Below are 20,428 nucleotides of genomic sequence, written 5' to 3'. Positions count from 1 at the left end.
TAACTACTATCGGTAGTCATAGAACAAAGTTAGTATAAAAGACAGTGGTTGCTTATTAATTGTATCTGTTCTTAATCACTTATGATGTACAGAAAGTCAAAGGAAGATCACTTTTTTCTATTTTTGTTTTATGATGTGATCTAACTCCTTGTGTGAAGAAAGCATTTTCACACCTTCTTCCTGCAATAGCAGTTTATAAGAAATGGGTTGGAATTAGCAGTGCTTTTTTAACAATGTGTGGCTTTACTAATCCCTTGACAGGATGAGACAGCGGTTTAGTAAGTGGGGTGAACTGCTGAATGAGCCCTGAAGTTAACCTATCCAAAAGTAACCTGTGGGTCATCCAGTGCCCACTCCACACCTTTCTCTGCAGTCTTAGCTGCTCCTGGAGGGTCCCTAACACTTCCCTTTCCATCTTAGCCCATATCCAATTTGACAGTAAATCCTTCTGGCTTTAGTTTAAAAACCTAGCATTATTCAACATTTAATACCATATTCACTGTTACTCACGTGCCTGCAGCCATTCCTGTCCCTCATATGAGTACTACGATGCCCTGTAACTGGTTTTAGCTTGAGAAAGTCTTAAAGAAAAAAAAAGATTATGTCACTTCTTTGCCTAACACCTCTCCAGCTTAGAGAAGAACACAATCTCGTCTAAAGACAGCCCTTTGCTAGGATCTCCTGTGAGGTCATCTTTGCCTACCTGGGAGACTTGGGCTAGACAGATAGGAACAATACGATTCAATTCAATATGATTCAGATCATGTGATATCAGTCAGCCTGCAGACTAAGACCCACCACATGTGCCACCAATCAATCATGCCTACATAATAGAGCCCAGTAAAATCTTTCTGAGTGGTGGCTCAGGGGCGTCTAGTGCTCCATGCATAATATCCCATGTTGGCAGGAGGAAACCAGCATGCCCCGATTCCACAGGGAGAAGAAAACAGAAGCCCCATACTTGGAACTTCTCTGGACACCCCCCACCATGTACTTCTTTGCTTGCTTGATTTCAATCTATATTCCCTGTTGTGATAAATCATAACTCTGAGTTGAATAGCTTTTGGTGAGTTCTGGGAGTCATTTTAGTGACTTTCTAAATCTTACGGTACTTTTAGAAACCCATTAACTTGCAGTTGGTGTCAGAAATTACAGCCATCTTGGGCACTACTTGCTCAAACTCTGTAGTTGCCCAACTCTACACAGCCCTTGATGGCTCCTGCTCAGACCAAGACTAAAAGCCAAATTCTTCACAACCACCTTCAAGAGCCACAGAGCCTGACCCTGCTGTGAATGTCATGTATGGATTCCCATTCACCGATTGTTCTCAGACACATCAGCCTCCTGGCTCTTCGTTGAATAATTTCTCTTCAGCATCTTCTTCTGTCTTCTTTCTGGAAGGAATGCTCTTCCCCCAGATTCCTACATGGCTCACACTCTCACGTCTTAACATTACTTAGTAAAGCCAGTCCTGCTCACTCGTTTTCAAACTGCACCCCTTCTTTGGCACTGTCTATTGTCCTTCTCAACTTTATTTTTCACTGTGGGACTCAATCTAACATCTATTTTACCTTTTAAAATGTTTGTTACTGTCTGTATCTCTCTCTTCTATGGAGTAAGTTGTATGCTGTTTTCACTGCTACAACTACAGTGCGTAAAACCACACAAGGCATTAGGGTGTACTGGGTGAATACCGCATGAAGGAAGGAATGATTCATTTTTACTAGAATTTTCTAGAATTCCAAAATACCATCTCATATAAAGTAATCACAAATACCAGTGGGCCCTTACCTACATTAAAGATGACCACAGACAAGGTGTGTTGCTGAGTGCCTCATTTTGCCTCAAAGGTCAGAAGAAAGTCATCCTTTCTTTCAAGAATTTCACGTGCTACTTAATAAAATCACAGAAGCGGGCTGGGCGCGGTGGCTCAAGCCTGTAATCCCAGCACTTTGGGAGGCCGAGGCGGGTGGATCATGAGGTCAAGAGATCGAGACCATCCTGGTCAACATGGTGAAACCCCGTCTCTACTAAAAACACAAAAAATTAGCTGGGCATGGTGGCGTGTGTCTGTAATCCCAGCTACTCAGGAGGCTGAGGCAGGAGAATTGCCTGAACCCAGGAGGCGGAGGTTGCGGTGAGCCGAGACTGCGCCATTGCACTCCAGCCTGGGTAACAAGAGCGAAACTCTGTCTCAAAAAATAAAAAATAATAAATAAATAAATAAATAAATAAAATCACAGAAGCTCCACGGTGCATAGGATCTACCTAACCTCCTTACAATGGTGGCCTTGTCTTGCTTGTCTTCATACCTCTCACTTAACACAATATATGGTAGACAGTAGACGTTCAACAACGAAACATCTATTAAGATGATTATTAAAGATGTTACTGTGGAGAAGAAAAGAAAACACTTCCTTCCGATTTCATACATGCCTCTACTATTGGAATATTTATAATGTGTGTATTATCTTTGAAATTATTTTTTAGGAAAATGCTAATGAATAATGAGTGGCTATTTAAATGACACAATGTCAGTTCCCCTTTTCTTACAAAAGAAGAGGATTTTACTTCTCCTGAACAAACTTGGGTTAGTTCCAGCACATGTGTATCTCTCAACATAGCTGGGAGAGCTGAGCAGACCGTGCTGCTTACTTGCTTTAAATTCTTCAGTAAGGATAAGTGTATGCTCTGTGAAACATTCAGAAATGAGAGATTACTAAGAAGCTAACATTCAATAAGATAAGATGGGAATACGCAGCTTTCAAATATTCAAATAGACAAATATTTCAGATTTTCAAATAGATAAATAGAAAATATTCATAAGCTATCAGAACAATTGTCATTTTACCTGCAAACTCACCAATTAAAGGAGGAAATGACTTTTTTCTGGAATGAAATGTTACTTCAACAATTAGGTTGGTTTTAGGGTAAAATATGCAAGAAATGAATTATTTTCTAAAGCTGTTCAGATGTCTTTATGTCCAAATAAATAAAAATCTTTTTAAAAAACTACTTGTGAACTCCGTTTAAGGAAAAGTATTTGTATATGCAATTTGGATTTTCATCTATTTTTTGGCGTACCTTAAAGTTTGTCTTAAAATGATGTCAAAAGCACACGAGAGACTCCATCCAGCTGGTCGAGAAAGGCACTCGTGCGGTAATTATTTAGCATGTTCTGCCAAATGCCACCTGAGCTTCTCTAGCTCCTGCAGGTGCGAAACCCAGGGTATTAATTTAAATCAGCCAGGAGGCAAGGGGAAGTCTGACATTGAAGCATGCTAACTCAGCAGCGAGCTGTACAGTTAACAGAGAAATGGAGTGGACACCTGCCACCCTTCTCTACACAATCACATTGCAAGAATCGTTCCAAGGGGGATGTTGCTGCAGTTAGAACTTCATGTCAATTGGAGCTTCCAATAAAAAATGAGTGCCCCTGCCCATCTGATGTGCCTCCGTGAGGCTTCAGGGCTTTGAAGTGGAAAGAAACAAACAAAATACTAAAAAGGCTTCAAAATAAGCAATATGTCTCTTAGCCCCCAAGATAAACTAATTGTTCTCTATCTCCCAGGGTAATTAATTGTGCAATTTCTTCTCAACAAAAAATTTTATATTTCAATTCTGATTTCCTCAAAAAATAGAGAATATAGTCAGATTTTCTGAGACCAGGAGGAAAAGGAGAAAAACAGCATGCAGAAGACCCTAATGACCAGCACTATGATGTGCAAAGTGCTGCCCAGGAAAGCTGAACAATCCTGGTTGTAGGTGTCTACACTCCAAACTAAGAGAACATATGGGGGATTCCAAAAAGTCAAGTCAAGCGAAGAACATTTACACACCAGTGCACAGCTCAGGAGGCATATTTACATTACCAGTATCTTTGCAAGTCTGTGGCTTATTGACAGATGCCTTCCTCATATTGAGGCAGCTTCAGTGGGAAAGGATAACATGCTCACAAGATTATCCAAAATGGATTTAGCAAGCTTTGGTTATGTAAGCATGCTTTCTTTCCCATAGTTCTGCAGAAGTTAATGAACAACTAGGCTAACCTCCAGTAGAAGGTGAGCCTTCTTAGGAATCTACAGAGTTTGGAAGTGAAAGATCTGAGCATGAGTCCCGAATTTATCAGCCTTGTGTCTTTGGACTTCTTGCCATTGCCAAAGTTTTATTTTAAGATGGAAATAACTGTATCTCCTAGTTTAGATGATAATGAGTAGCTTAAATGAGATAACAAGCCTCTTAGCACAGAGGCTTTCATATAGTAAGGGCTCAATACATGCTACTGATGATTTTCAATGGCTCATACACTTGCTAGAGCAGGATTTCTCAACCGCATGATTAGACCTGATAATCCTTTCTTATCAGGGACCATTTTGTGCAGTGTAGGCTGTTTACCAGCAACTCTGACCCCTTTTTGTACTAGATGCCAGTAACACCCCCTGCCCAAGTTACGACAATCAAAAATGTCTCCAGACACTATCAAATGTCCCCTGGGAGCAAAATCAGTTCTGGCTAAGAATCACTGCTCTGGAAATACCATTGTGAATACAAATGCTAATTACAGTCAAGTAGCCTCCTTACCTTACTTGTTTTGAGCAATATTAAATGCTATATTGTACATATTTTGTTAGTTTTTAAAAACCTCACCTCCACTCCTCTTCTGATGGCAACAGTACCTTCTTTGTGCCTTCAAAGAACCCTCCTTGTATTTATACCCTGTGAGCTTTGGGTAAAGTGCGGCTCTGGACACATAGTATATATAATGGTCAGCAGATAGGAGTCGTATACCTCTCTTCTACTGAGATAGTGTGGGGAGATCTCAAAGCTCCTGAAAGTCACCATATGGGACTAGAATGAACCTATTTTAGGAGAAGCAGAACTGTCAAATGAAACCTAGGATCACCATTTGGACACTGAGCCAAGCCAAGACTGAAGCCATCTCTACTGCTCAGACTTTGAGTTTATGTAAGTCAATGAATTTCTTTTCAGTACCAGTCTGGGTTGATACAACTGCCTAGTACCTGCCAGGCACTATTCCAGGTGACTTTACCTGTGCTTTTATTTAATCTTCATAGCAGTCTTGTGAGATAAGTAATATATGTGTTCCCAGTTTACAGGTGGCAATGAAAAGAAGCCCAGGGAGTTAGATGACATATCCATGTTCCCACAGCTAGCTAGCTACAGAACTGTAATTTTACTTCATTTCCTCCAACTTCCAGTTCAATTTATTACACATGTTCCACTATCAGCTTTGGTGGTGTGAAATGGGGCCACTGAGCAGGAATAACACTCAGTTCTAGTTCTAAGAGAGGCTGAATATGAGCAGAACTTTGTCCAAGAAAGACTCCCTGTGTTCTAGAGGATATTGCTAAGTGTTTGCAGATGCCTGTTGAACATGTGAAAACTATTTACTTAGACAACTCCTGCTCACTTCTTGATGTGAGAGAGGGGAGAAATTATACTGGCTACTATAAAACTGCCTTATTTCATCATATCCAAAACTAGCTAAAGAAAAATTTATCTTCACTAATAAAGCAAGGCAGACATGAAAGCTTCATTGCTTGGTGGAACACGAATTATCTTATTATCCTGATCATCTTGATGGTAACTATAAAAATTCATCTTTATTTGAGCTTCAGGCAAAATATAAAATAGTAATTTTTACCTTGCATTTAACACTGTATCTCACAAGCCCAAGTTCTGCTCCAAAAGTAATCATAATAGAATATCAAGGATGCTATTTAGGAGAAGCCCAGCATCCTCCCAGGTCATCACATCTACATGCACTTCCACCTTTACTTGTAACAACTCTGCAAGAAAGTTATTACTCCAATAAACTTACAAGGAAGGTTAAGAACTTTGCCCAAGGTTAGCAGCTAGCAAAAACTAGAAATTACTCAGAGTCTCTCTAAATTCTGATTCAGTGCTTCGTGTATTATGCCATGCTGTTTGAGAAATGAGTAAGATCCTAAGCACTCAGCTTCCACACTTTCCTTTCTGACCATTCAGTCTCAAGTTTGCAACAGCCCTGCAAAACATGACCAATGCATAAGAAATAATGCAATTCAAAATCAATACATATTCTATGTCCCTACAATATTGGAAGTATAACACTGAGTGACCTGGATTGTTAATATTATAGTCATCTAACCACTGGAGTTCTTGATGAAATATGCAAATGGACTGACCATAAAGGGGTCATCAAAGTCATGGAATAAAACACTTATGTCTTTCAAGTCAGCACTTTAGTAAAAAACATTGAAATAATTCTGGGATTTACGTCACCAATATATCTTTTCATCCACCATTGTTTCACTTGAGCTGGTTCAATATCTCCGACATCCATGTATCTGTCGCATTATCCTATTGTCTACAATGTGGTCAAAGTGATCTTTACAAAATATTAACACAATTACATCACATACACACGCACACCATATACATACATCTCATACACACACAGAGACTCAAACATACCTGCCTTCAAATCTCTATGGTTTCCAACAGCACTTAGGAGAAATATTAACGTCTTTTAAGTAATCACCTAAATCCTTAGCAGTTCTATTAGATTTCAATATAAATGAATTAAACGTTTGCAAGATATGTATAGTATTCATTTTAAACCTAGAAAATTAATACGATAATATGTTCTTCAAGTTTAAAATAGGTATGAGATACTAATAAAGTTTACTAAGATTTTGGTCTTCAAACACCACCATAAAAAACTATACGCTTTTTCTACTAGTATTTCCTGTAAATGGTACATCAAAAAATGATTTTAAAAGATTAATAATTGAATAAATGCTGCCCAAAACAGACCCAAAGACCCTTGATCAATGCATAATTATCTTACACATCAATTTGAAATATGAATGGGGTGATATGAGATGTACAGTCATAGAAAAGTCTATATCATAAAACATTGTCTATACTTAGATTTCACTGGTTATAGTTAATATATAAATAATTTCTGAGACACAAAGGGAAAAGGTACCAACCTCACCAAAAAATTATTAATTTTCTATAGGGATTTTCTTTTTCTTTTGAGACAAGGTCTCACTCTGTCACCCAAGGCTGGAGTGCAGTGGCACGATCTTAGCTAAGTGTAGCCTTGACCTCTCAGGCTCAGGTGATCCTCATACCTCAGTCTCCAGAGTAACTGAGACCACAGGTGTGTGCCACTGTGCTTGGCTAATTTTTTTTTTTTTTTCATTTAATTAGCTTTTACTTTTTTGTACAATATACCTAGTAATCAATAGGTATTCTTATTTTCCTTTTTAAAAATCTTTTAAGTTCAGGAATACATGTGCAGGATGTACAGGTTTGTTACACAGGTAAATTTGTGTCATGATGGTTTATTGTACAGATTATTTCATCATGCAGGTATTAAGCTTAGTATCCATGATTTACTTTTCTTAATCCTCTACCTCCTCCATGCTCCACCCTCAGATAGGCCCCAGTATGGGTTGTTCCCATCTGTGTATCCATGTGATCTCATGATTCAGCTCCCACTTATAAGTGAGGACATGCAGTATTTGGTTTTCTGTTTCTATATTAGTTTGCCAAGGATAATGGCCTCTAGCTCCATCTATGTCCCTGTAAAGGATATGATCTCATTCTTTTTTATGGCTGCATAGTGTTCCGTGGTATATATGTATTAAATTTCTTTATCCAGTCTATCCTTGATGGGCATTTGGGTTGATTCCATGGTCTTTGCTACTGTGAATAGTGCTGTGACGAACATGCAGGTGCATGTGTTTTTATAGTAGAACAATTTTGGAGAGATAGGGTCTCCCTATGTTGCCCAGCCTGGTCTCAAACTCCTGGGCTCCAGCAATCCCCCTGTCTTGGCCTCAAGAATTGCTTGGATTACAGGCATAAGCCACTGTTCCTGGCCTGGGATTTTTCTTATAAGAAGAATAAATACGTAATTCTCACAAAATAAGAACATTGGTTTAAACATTAAAGGTTTACTTTTTGTGATAACTTTTACAGTCTTTGGAAGATTCACCAACTTGTTTCTAGGTACTTAAAAATAAAATAAACGAGAAAAGAGCTGTATGAAAAGTATAAAGTAAAAACCTTCCCAGACAGTTGTAAGAACATCAAATTGGTCATACTTCTGAAATGTAAATTTTAAATAATTGGGCTTTGATTAAAGTGGAATGAACAGATTAGTCAGAGGTGACCACTACTGTTATCTATTCACATGGATTGGGGTGTTTAGAACTTCAGTTTTTACTTTCCTTCCATCGGGAGTCATATTCCTGTTAGAAATAGCTGTCTGCTTTTACAAACAATTTTTGTTTAATACTTTCTATTTGAGTGTAATGTCAGGCCATATACAGAAGAACTTACATTTCTTAAAATTTAGTCACTTACAATTCTAAAATATAAAATTTATCTGCAGTGTTCAAAATGAAGCCAAAATTCTGAGGGAAATTAGTTGAATTTAGTAATACTAACGCCGAGATTGTGTTCATGAAATGTTCCGCCATCTACTATTCAAAATTTTAAATTATTTTATACTTCCAATAAGCAAGGAAAGGAAAACAAGATTTTGACTAGAGAAATTTTTTGTAGGTACCAATCACCCCATATATGATTGGCACTATTTCATCTTTCCCAGATCAACCCCAAAAGGAAAAAGATAAAACCCTGAAAGTGCTTAGTAGGTATCACAAAGAGCAAGTTTTAGCATTAATCTCTTTCAATATTCATGAGAATCCTTACACTGTAAGCCAAATAGATAAAACTCAAGAAATTGCAGCTGGTAAAAAGTCCACAGACCCTCATATTAATCTACCATGGTTAGCTCAGATGAGGAAACACATGTGAAATAACAATATGGAAGTTTTCCAAAATCAAGAAGCTGGCCTCTCTTCAGCTTGACCCAGGAAATGGTACATTTTTAACATTTTTAACCTTGTTCAACTTCAGTTTGTGTTATGGAATCAAACTGTGTAACGAAATTTTCTATCATGTGTGTGAAGCATTAGAATCTTCCACAGGGAAAAAGCCATATTGAATATGTAAATATTTACAAGACCCCTCATATTACATAATCACAACTCTGAATTTCTTCAAGTATACTTCAGTTGGGTATCATATATAAACCTACCACCACATATGATACAAGCCTGGTAAAAATGAACAACAACAACAAAACCCAGAAAAATAGTCATTAAAAGTAATTAAACTCACCTCCCTGCCTCAAAAGTGAACCACGTAGTATCACGTCCATACCGCCGCAAGGCGCTTAGCGGCCAAGAGATGAGTTTGACTCTGGGATTCTGGATGTCCCAAAGACAGATATACTCATATGTAATCTGCAAGGCACATTCGCCATGTACATCTAAGTTAGGAGATGGCATCAAATACACATTGAATCTCTCTGGGAGAAAAACAAAACGTTAGTCTAAAATCCCCAGGAATAAAACATCAAAGACATTGTAGGAACACAGAAGCATTTAAAAACAATTCAAGTTCACATTCTAGATTTTGGTTGCATTTTCAAAAAGATAAACGTTTTCCATAAAATAACAGTCCCAGAAAATGATTTCTTAAATGCAGACTCTGTTAAGTAACATAATAATGATACAGCCTGTCAACATACACTAAGCACTATTTACATGAGCAAAGACCAATTTTAGAATTTTTAAATTTGCATAATAAAAAAGGTGTATTCCAATAAAAGACTAAAGCAACGAAACTATTAAAAGCAATTTTTTTTTTCCCTGCAAAGAACACATTAACTAGATCCACACTTTTGTGCTCACAAAAGATGCAGGTGAAAAACAATTACATCATGGTTTAATGATATTCAAGTTAAGTTGATCAACTTATAATTTCTATAACTGAATGAATAAAACTGTATCCCAAATTATTTAACTAAAGCTCCACAGTAATACTATGCACTTAACTGGCCAACAATTTTGGGAAATGCCAATGCATATATTTGAACTAGTTTTAACACAGAGCTTTCTTTAGCCAAATACTGGAAAGAAATATTCATTGCATATTTAGATAATTGCTAATATGCAACCAAGATTATTCTCCATAAACTGCCTGACTGATTACTGCAACCTAATTTTCATCCCTGCAGATACAGGGATGTTTTTGTTATAATACCATATTTCTGTTAAATTTCTGGAAAATTCATTAAGAAGTATTAGGGTCAAAGTTTTTAAGTGAACTATGAACAAAAATATTACTATAGCAAGTATATTTCCACCTATGCATTATTTTGGTAGACTGCCTACATCTGACAATGTGACATTAACAATTTTATATCAGCAGTATTCTGAATACATTGTTTTATAATAAAAGTCATTTGAATTTTCATAGATTTTAGTTGAATTTAGTAATACTAACGCCGAGATTGTGTTCATGAAATGTTGCGCCATCTACTATTCAAAATTTTAAATTACTTTATACTTCCAATAAGCAAATATTTGTTGATTTCTAGTAGCTCTTTAAAAATATATATATTCTAATTGAGCATATTCCCTCCTTTGACAGCTCCAAGTAAGAACGACTGTCTATATTAAGTAAAAAGAGAGATTATTATCAATTTATTTGCTTAGAAGTTCTATAAGTCCTACCTCACCCAAGAATAATAACAAGGGAGAAGTAGGGAAAAAATTAATAAAATTTAAAAAAGAATAACATTAATAGTGATGGAGTGTCCATTTTAATTGCAATCACTTGAAGTCATACTAATGAACATTGTAAAGGGCCTGAGAGGACACAGTTGAATTTATAATGATCCCTGATACTTGTAAACCAGAGGTATTGTTTCCATTTAACAGAAGAGGAAACTGAGGCACAGAAAACTGCCGTGAGAAACGCATCTCCTAAGCACTGCCAATTCTTAAATTCAGATTGTGATGCTGTCAGGATGCTATTTCCCAGATATAAATCTGTGAAAAGTGCTGATCTGACCACTCTGGGTGAAAAAAAGAAGAGTAATCAAAACCTGCCAGGTTTTCTTTATGCTTGGCTCCCAGGTATCCTCTCTGCCTGGGGCATCCTGATTTAGTGAACCAGAGAAGGAGGAGTGTGGGGATTGGCTGTATGACCCCATCAATAACTTAATTTCTCTGTAGCTCAATTTTCCAATCTACAAAGAGGTACCTCTGAATTATCCAGCACTTCTAGGTCTCAGTCAGTAACACTTCTGTGGAGATGGGTTATGGTAGACATGGTGCCTCTTAAACAGTCACAGAGTGTAAATGTGTCAAGAAGACATAGTTCTGGTTGGGAGGGACAGCATATTTTTTTTACTAACATTGGAGTGTGCACCAACAGAAAGTCAGTACAATTCTGTCTCTGCCATGTCCATAATCAGACCAGATGACTACAGTCCTTTCCAAGGTGACATGCCCTCATAGATCAAGTCAGCCAGCTAAAGCAGAACTCTGCGATCTGATCTACCCTGTCCCTAGGCTCAGCTGTTAGGAGACAAAGAAATGACTCCTCACTTCCAGGTTTGTTCTGCAAGTCAACATTGATTTTTGCCAAAGTGTTCATGGATATTTTGGTCATTATTATTTTAAATGATTTACTCCCAGATTGAGTGCTGAGCTCAGACTCAGCTCAAGTGTTTCAATAAAATATATATGTTTTTAATTACAGATTTTTAGATGGGTTTAAATTTGATGAAACAGTCATGAAGTTTGAAGTATACTGAAAGCATTGGAAAGCTGTTGCTAACATTTTAAGTGAAAAAGGCAAGACCAAAAAATGCCCATGACATTTTAAAATCTGTACACTGCAAATATGAGCCCAATGTTACAGTCTAGAACCAAACACCAGTGAGTTAACACAACTGGAGCAAGGTCTTTTGTTCCTCTAAATTTTAGTTTCCTCATCTGCAAAACGAAGGGAGTAATTATACCTACACATTATAGGGCTGCTGTGAAATGTATAATAAATAATCTGAGATGAATGGATCATCTTCCACCAAACTGGCACAGAAAAGGTTCCCAAAAATTTCAAACTGATATTATTAATGTACATATATTCGTGTTATGAATTGGAAAAAAAATAAGAAAAAAAATACATGGAAATGTTAAGACAGGTTGTGAATTTGGATAAAAGGTTGTTTTATTTATTTCTTTATACGTTATTTATTATTTTGAGATGGAGTTTCGCTCTGTCACCCAGACTGGGGTGTAGTGGCACGATCTCGCCTCACTGCAACCTCTGCCTCCCAGGTTCAAGTGATTCTCCTGCCTCCCAAATAGCTGGGACTACAGGCACGTGCCACCATGCCCAGCTAATTTTTGTATTTTTAGTAGGGGTGGGGTTTCACCAGGCTGGTTTCAAACTCCTGACCTCGTGATCCGCCCATCTCGGCCTCCCAAAGTGCTGGGATTACAGGCATGAGCCACCGTGCCCGGCCCTATTTCTTTATACATTTTTATACCCCAAAAACTTTACATAATGAAGATGTCCTGTGTTTCATTACACAGAGACATAAGCAGTTTTGAAAGACAGAGAAGAGAATTTTCTTTACATACCACTCTGTTCTCTTTCAACCCCAGTGGCCAGTAAGTCAGGCTCTCCAAGGCTGATGTCATTGATCCGTGTTCCTACACACTCCATCTGGAGTACTTTGCACCACTCATCGGCTTCAAGATCTGTGGAAATGTCCAAAAGATTAATCCGTGTGTCCAGCACCCACTCAGAATCTAAAAGCAAAAGCCCCGCAGCCTTGCCGGAGACAAACCTGATTCGCAAGCGAAAGTCTTGGAAGTATCGTCATTGAAATAAATCCCTATGGCATGTTTCTTGGTGCTCTTTGGCAATCGAGCGACATTCTTCACATTGTTGAGTTCTGTAACCTGAAAATGAACAATCAGAAGTTTGATCCACGCCCTGAATGAATGTCTCCAGTATGCAACACCAAAAGTGAGGCACAGAAATCAGTATGGCACATCAGAGCTGCATACATACTGTTGAAAAGTGCCTACTATGTGAAAGCTAAGATGTATTTAAGGGAATTTAGAGTTATCTGTAGCACACAGCAAGGATGGTTAACAAATTATCTTACTTATTAAATTTTTGGAAGTGTGTTATGTGGAACAGGCTTAAAACTTCATAGAGGTAGAACATTTTAGTTTTTTTTTTTTTTCTTGAGTTTTTTTTTTTTTTTTTTTCTTTTCCTGGCACAGCTCAGCAGGGTTCAACATTTTCTTGAGTTTTTTTAATCCTCCCAAAGACTCCACCAGATCAATAGTTCTTATGTCTGTTTCAGTCACTGTGGACAGCCTTCTTTCTCAGCCAACTGCAAAAGCCCCCAAATATTCCATCCCTTCAGAGCACTCCCCATGTAGTATCTTAAACACATCAACCCAAGCAAGAGAAGGGAAGAGTGGCCCCGTTCATTACCAGATTATTTCACTCTTGGCCAGTCAGATATAGAGCGTCAAGAGTCTCGAAAATCACCCCTGACTTGAATCCAAATCATAGACAGTGCATAATGAATTTGGTTTTCCAAATATTTTCCCACCGTCTCCGATTTATTCCTAGCTCCTCAATGGTCATGGTGCCTCTGCTTTAGACTCTCAGAACACTACCGAGTGCCACCTGCTTACTAGCAGAAAGGAAAGCCGTCCCCACTGGACATTCTCTCTCTCCCATAATCCCTTGACTCCTTTAACACTGTTGTCAACCCCTCCCTGCCCACAACGTGTCTTGGCTCATCGTGTTTCCACAGTGGCCGTCCTTCCTCCAGTTACATCCACATCCTCGGCTGTGCTGGCGGTTTGGAATATTGGGGTCGTGCCTGAGAGAAGGCTTAGGTGGCTTCAGGGTTAAGTATTTACAAGATCAATAGCCTTTCACGCTGAGAAGTTTAACCTCCCTTTCATATACCTCTTTTGTGCTGTTCTACAAAAGAGTCTGCTTTCCATCCATCTTTCCCTGCACTGACGCCGCACTGTTCCTCTCATCTATTCCTCTAAATTCAGTAAATGCCTAGCTCAAGAAGTAGGTGGGAAAAGAAATATCCTCCACACACACGCTAATCTGATTATTTCATTTCTCTGCTGGTTAACCTCCATCAGCCCTTTTTATAGTATAAACGCAAATTTCGTAGCATGAAATAAGTCACACCACCGCTCCTCAAAAGCTGCCCAAACCAATCATGTCAGTGACTCAGCACCATGTATCTCATTCTCTAAATACACCAAGTGCCTCAGAGCTCACCAGATACAACTGTTGATTGGTTTATTATTTTTTTGCCACTACCCCAATGCAAGCCACTATCATGTTGTCACAACTACCTATATTGGTTTTTCCACTTCCACTTTAATCCTCATTAATGCATGCTGCACATAGCAGATGATTGTTTTTTTCTGCAACATGTAAGTCTTGAAACATTTCTATGCATAAACAGAACACTTCAATGAGTTCCCATTGCACTTGGGACCAAAGTCTGCATCCGTGGAATGACCATCAAGAACCCCTGTGGTCTTCCCCATGCTATCTCACCAGTGTCCTCTCTGTACCTTTCCCATGTGCTCTACGTCTCAGCCACAGTGGACTTCGTTCGGTTCCCAAAAGCCACCACAGTCTTCCTGGCACAGAGCCTTCTCTGCCTCTTCTTACCTCACTCCCATTCCCACCTGGGTCTCAGTTTAAATCTCAGTTGCCCACAGAGGTCTTACTGGATAGCTCCCATCCTAACACCTATTCAGTCTCAAGACTATACCATCCAGTGATGACCTACACCTTTCCTATGGGCTATCTATTGGTTTCACACCCATCTTGCCTAAAAAGTGAGAGCTACACAGAGCAGGGATATTTTTTTATTTTTATTTTTTTCCTCATCATTGTGTTACAGAGCCCCTCACATAGTGAGAATTCAATAATTATATGTGGACTATATGAATGAAAGACCCAACGAATCCATAAATGTATTTGTATGATGATTTGGAAAGCAAATACCTCTCTCTCTCTCTCCTGCCTCTTTTCTCCAGGGAAATTTCACTTTTCCCGTAAGGTCCACTTCCGCTGGGAAACATGCCCTGACCTTATTGTCAACTAACTATTCTCTTTCCTATGTTCTCAGGTATGCTACATAAAACTCTACTGTATTATCTGTTGTACTTAATCTGTTTCTCTCTTCAGCTCCCAGATAGACTTGAGTTGCCCAGCAATGACCTACTGAAGGGCCAAACCAATGAAACAATCATACTGAGGCCAACATGCATTGATCCCCCACACATAGGCCACATAACATGCTTAGATTTTTTTGTTTTTGTTTGTTTGTTTTTGAGACGGGGTCTCTCTCCTTCGCCCAGGCTGATCTCGGCTCACTGCAACCTCCACCTCCCAGGTTCGAGCAATTCTCCTGCCTCAGCCTCCCAAGTATAGCTGGGATTACAGGTACATGCCACCATGCTCGGCTAATTTTTTTGTATTTTTAGTAGAGACTGGGTTTCATCATGTTAGTTGGCCAGGCTGGTCTTAAACTCTAAACCTCAAGTGATCTGCCCACATCAGCCTCCCAAAGTGCTGGGATTACAGGCATGAGCCACTGCACCCAGCCAGGCCAGTATTTTTATAGAGAATATCTCATTTGATCCTCATAAAAACTCTGTGAAATAAGTATTATTATTATCACCATTTTACTGTTGAGGAAACCAGACTGCAAACGGTTAGTCATACAACCAAGTTCACAGCTTAAAAAAATGAAGCAAACTGACCCTAAAGCCTGAACATTTAACTCATCTGAAATACTAATGACTAACCAAAAACTTTCAATCAGAGGATCTTTAGGCCCTGAATGCCACCTCTCATTTTAAGACCTTCTTTTCAATATGGTTAGAAATTGAGGTGGAAGTAGACCACATGTGTGCCAGCTTTATTCTGACCCTATAGTGAGATATTATTTAAGAGTAGTCCACCCCAGCCTGAAACACAGCAACAACTTTGAATAATGTGACTTCATTACATACCCATTAAGGGCAATGAAGAAGAGACAGTCACCTGAAATAGTCAGGAAATGTAGAGGGAAATGTATGAGTCAGGAAATGTATGAGTCAGAACACAATTACCCATTTAGGAAATTGGTTAAGAAATCAGCAACTGAACACCCCTTCTGAGGAGAAGCAAGTGACTGTTCCCAGAGCAGACAGGGTCATAATTTTGTGCGTCAAAGGACAATCAGGTTTCAAAGCAACTGTCTCTGTCTCTACCTCAGAACTATACCTCAGTGAGCATGTGCGCGCGCACACACACACACACACACACGTACACTACACAAGCCTTACAATCTACACTAATTCATAATGTTGTAATGGAAACCCCCTCAATGTACATGCTAAAGTAATAATTATGATAACCAAATTTTGCAGAAATATTTATAAGTCATATAAAACTTTTCCAAGATGAATTGATTGCCACTAGCATTCCATTTTACAAATGATAAAACCAAGGCAAGACAGAACAGTCCTCTTAGAAAGAAATCTGCCTTACAAGATATGCTAAATGATGTCCTTCAAGTTGAAATGAGAGGACACCAGATAGTAACATGAAAACATATAACTTACTGGTAAAGGTGTGTGTGTGTGTGTGTGTGTGTGTGTGTGTGTGTATACATACACACATATTATATTACTATAACATTGTATTACATGTAACATTACAAATATTATATAAACAGCTTTTAATTTTGATATTAAAGTGAAAAGATAAAAGTATAAAAACTAGAAAATTATGTTAATAGATACATAATATAAAAAGATGTAATTTATTATATCAATAACATAAAGAGCCTAGTGGAACAGCACCATTGTTGTATGTGATTGAAGTCAAATTGTTATCATCTTAAAATAGATGATCATAACTGTAAAATGAGTTACATAAGCCCCACAGCAACCAGAAGGAAATATCTACAGGAGACACACAAAAGAAAATGAGACAGGAATAAAAATTGGACGCTAAAAGTTTTTTTAAATCACAAATAAGACAGCAAGAGAAAAAGATAAGGATAAAGAAGCTAAAAGGAAGACAGAAAACAATAAATTAATAAAAGTAAGTAATTTCCTATCAATATTTATTTATTTATTTATTATTTTTTAAACAGAGGCTAACTCTGCTATCTAGGCTGGAGTGCAGTGGTGTGATCTCAACTCACTGCAATCTCTGCCTCCTGGGTTCAAGTGATTCTCCTGCCTCAGTCTCCCAAGCAGCTGGGACTACAGGTGTGTACCACCATGCCTAATTGTTTTTGTTGTTGTATTTTTAGTAGAGACAGCATTTTGCCATGTTGGCCAGGCTAGTCTCAAACTCCTGACCTCAAGTGAGCCACTCACCTTAGCTTCCCAGAGTGCTAGGATTATAGGTATGAGCCACCATGCCTGGTTCAGTAATTACTTTAAATGGAAACAGATTAAACTGCCCTATCAAAAGATAAATTAAAAACCAGATCCAATTATATGCTGCCTGCAAAAGACTCACTTTAGATTTAAGGACACACATAGCCTGAGAGTGAAAGGATGGAAAAAGATAACCCATATAAACAGCAATCAAAAGAAGAGTTGGGGCGGTGATACTTAGATAAAATAAGTTTTAAGTCAAAAACTATCATGAGAGACAAAGAAGGACACTATAATGATAAAAAGGTGAACTCACCCATAAAATATAGCAATTATGATATATATGTATCCCATAGTAGAGCAAGCAACTATTTCAAGCAAACATTGATAGAATTGAAGAGGGAAAAAGAAAGCAACACAATAGTAGGAGATTTCAATACCCCATTTTCAATCATGGATAGGACATCCAAATGGAATATGAATAAGAAAACAGAGTGCTTGAACAACACTGAAGACCAATTAAATTTAACAGTCAAATACAGCCAATAGCAGCAGAATACACTTTCTTCTTAAGTGTACATAGAAGAGATCATGTGTTAGGTAACAAAACAAGTCTTAACAAATTTAAGTATCTTTCCCAACCACAATAGAATAAAACTAAAAAACAATAACAGAATTAAGTATCTTTTCCAACCACAATAGAATAAAACTAAAAAACAGTAACAGAATTAAGTATCTTTTCCAACCACCAGGGAATAAAACTAAAAAACAGTAACAGAAGGAAAACTGAAAAAAATATCACAGTATGTAGAAATTAAACAGCACAATCTTGAACAACCAACAGATTACAGAAGGAATCAAAAGGGAAATTGGAGAATACCCTGGGCTGAATGAAAACAAATACATAGCATACCAAAATTTGTGTGAAATAGCAAAATCGGTATTAAGAAAGAAGATTATAATGGTAAATGCCTACAATAAAAAGGAGACAGACCTCACATAAACAACCTAAATTTACACCCCAAGGAACTAGAAACAGAGCAAACTATGCCCAAAGTAAGAAGAAGAAAGGAAGTAGTAAAAAATAGATTAGAACTAAGTGAAATGGAGAATAGAAAAGTACTAGGACAAAACAGTGAAATCAAGAATTGATTTTTTGAAAAAAAATCAATGAAATTGGCCAACAGGTAACTTAAGAAAAATACGTGAAGACTCTAATCAGAAATGAAAGGAGATACTACAACTGATGCCACAGGAATGAAAAGGACGATGAGACTACCATGAACAAGGATACACCAAGAAAAAGTCAACAGCTTGGATAACCTAGAAAAGATTGATACATTTCTGGAAATATACAACCTATCTAGACTGAATCATGAAGAAACAGAAACTTGGAGCAAATGTGTAACTTTTAAGGGAGTCAATAATTAATCATACATCTTCCAACAAAGAAGTACACATGATCAGATGGATTTACTGTTGTATTCTACCAAACATTTAAAGAAGAATTAATGCAAATTCTTCTCAACCTAACACTTTCAAATTCATCGTGTGAGGCCATTATTACTGTGATATCAAAGCCAGATGACACTACAAGAAAAGAAAAATACAGGTCAGTATCATTGATGAATACAGATGCAAATTTCTCAACAAAATACTTGCCAACTGAATTCAGCAGCATATTAAATGGATAATGTATCATGATCTAGTGGGATTTATCTGTCAGATGCAAGGGTTCTACATAGCAAGATAGATCAACTGATATACCACATTAACAGAAGAATGGATGAAAAGTATATCAACACCTCAACAGATGCAGCAAAAGCATTTGACAAATTTCAATACATTTCATGATAAAAACATTCAACAAAATAGGAATAAAGAAAAATTACTTCAACATGATGAAGATCATATATAAAAGATTCTTATATAACATCATACTCAATGGTGAAAAACAGAAACTTTTTTTTTTCCTAAGATCAGGAGCAATGCAAAAGTTGCCACTGTTACCACATTTATTCAACAAGCTAATAGAATTCCTAGCTAGAGCAATTAGACAAGAAAGAGAAGTAGAAGGCATCAATATTTGAAGGGAAGAAGTAAAATTATCTCCATTTGCTGATGACATCATTTTATATGTAGAAAACCCTAAAGATTCTACCCACACACAAAAAGTTAGAATAAACAAATTCAGTAAAATTGCACAATACAAAATCAACATGCAAAAATCAGTTGTATTTCTATACACTAATAATAAACAATACCAAAAGAAAATTAAGAAAATAGTATCATTTCCTATTGCATCAAACAAAAACACAAAATATTTAGGAATATACTTAACCAAGTGGGTAAAATATTTGTACACTGAAAACTGGAAAACACTGAAGAAATTAATTTCAGATAAATGGAATGGCATTCTGTTTTTATAGATTGAAAGACTTAATATAGTTAAAAATTTCCATACTATCTAATCTACAGATTCAATGTAATCTCTATCAAAATCCCAGTGGCTTTTCTTTTTCAGAAATAGAAAAACCAATGCTAAAATTCATATGAAAACACAAAGAATATCTTATATAATCAAAACAATCTTAACATAAAAGAACAAAGCCAGTCTTGCTTCAAAATATGCTACAGAGCTACAATAATCCAATTAATATGGTACTGGCACATAGGCAAACATATAGACACATGGAACAAAAAGAGATCCTGGAAATAAATTGATGTTTATACAATAAAATGGTCTTTCACAAGGGTGCCAAGTTTACATAATGCAAAAATGATTTTCACCATTTTCAGCAAACGATGCTGCAAAAATAATGAAACTGTATCCTTAATTCACCATAAACAAAAATCAATTCAAAATGGATTAGAGACTTAAATGTAAGATCTGAAGCTATAAAACTTTTAGAATAAAACAGAGGGAAAAACCTTTATGACAGTGGTCCTGACAATGATTTCTTGGATATGAGATCCAAAGAGCAGGCAATGAAAGCAAAAACAGATAAGTAGAACTACATCTAACTAAAAAGTTTATACATAGAAAAGAAACAACAGAGTGAAAAGGCGATCTATAGCATGAGAAAAATATCTGCAAA

General features: G+C 37.2%; 1 protein-coding gene across 1 annotated transcript in view; it reads right to left on the bottom strand.

The window, feature by feature from the left end:
• Positions 1–20,428, bottom strand: part of DOK5 (docking protein 5) — a 170,236-nt gene that overhangs the window by 50,531 nt on the left and 99,277 nt on the right. Inside the window, exons 3-5 of the mRNA XM_003932601.3 lie at positions 12,734–12,848; positions 12,525–12,644; positions 9,205–9,394 (exon numbers count right to left, since the gene is read on the bottom strand). Coding sequence (XP_003932650.1) covers positions 9,205–9,394; positions 12,525–12,644; positions 12,734–12,848 — 425 coding nt within the window. The remainder of the gene's footprint in view (positions 1–9,204; positions 9,395–12,524; positions 12,645–12,733; positions 12,849–20,428) is intronic.

This window comes from Saimiri boliviensis, chromosome 9, assembly GCF_048565385.1.
Source record: "Saimiri boliviensis isolate mSaiBol1 chromosome 9, mSaiBol1.pri, whole genome shotgun sequence".
NCBI classification, from domain to species: Eukaryota; Metazoa; Chordata; class Mammalia; order Primates; family Cebidae; genus Saimiri; species Saimiri boliviensis.
The sequence above is the reverse complement of the archived record's forward strand: the minus strand, read 5'-3'. Positions and strand labels throughout refer to the sequence as shown.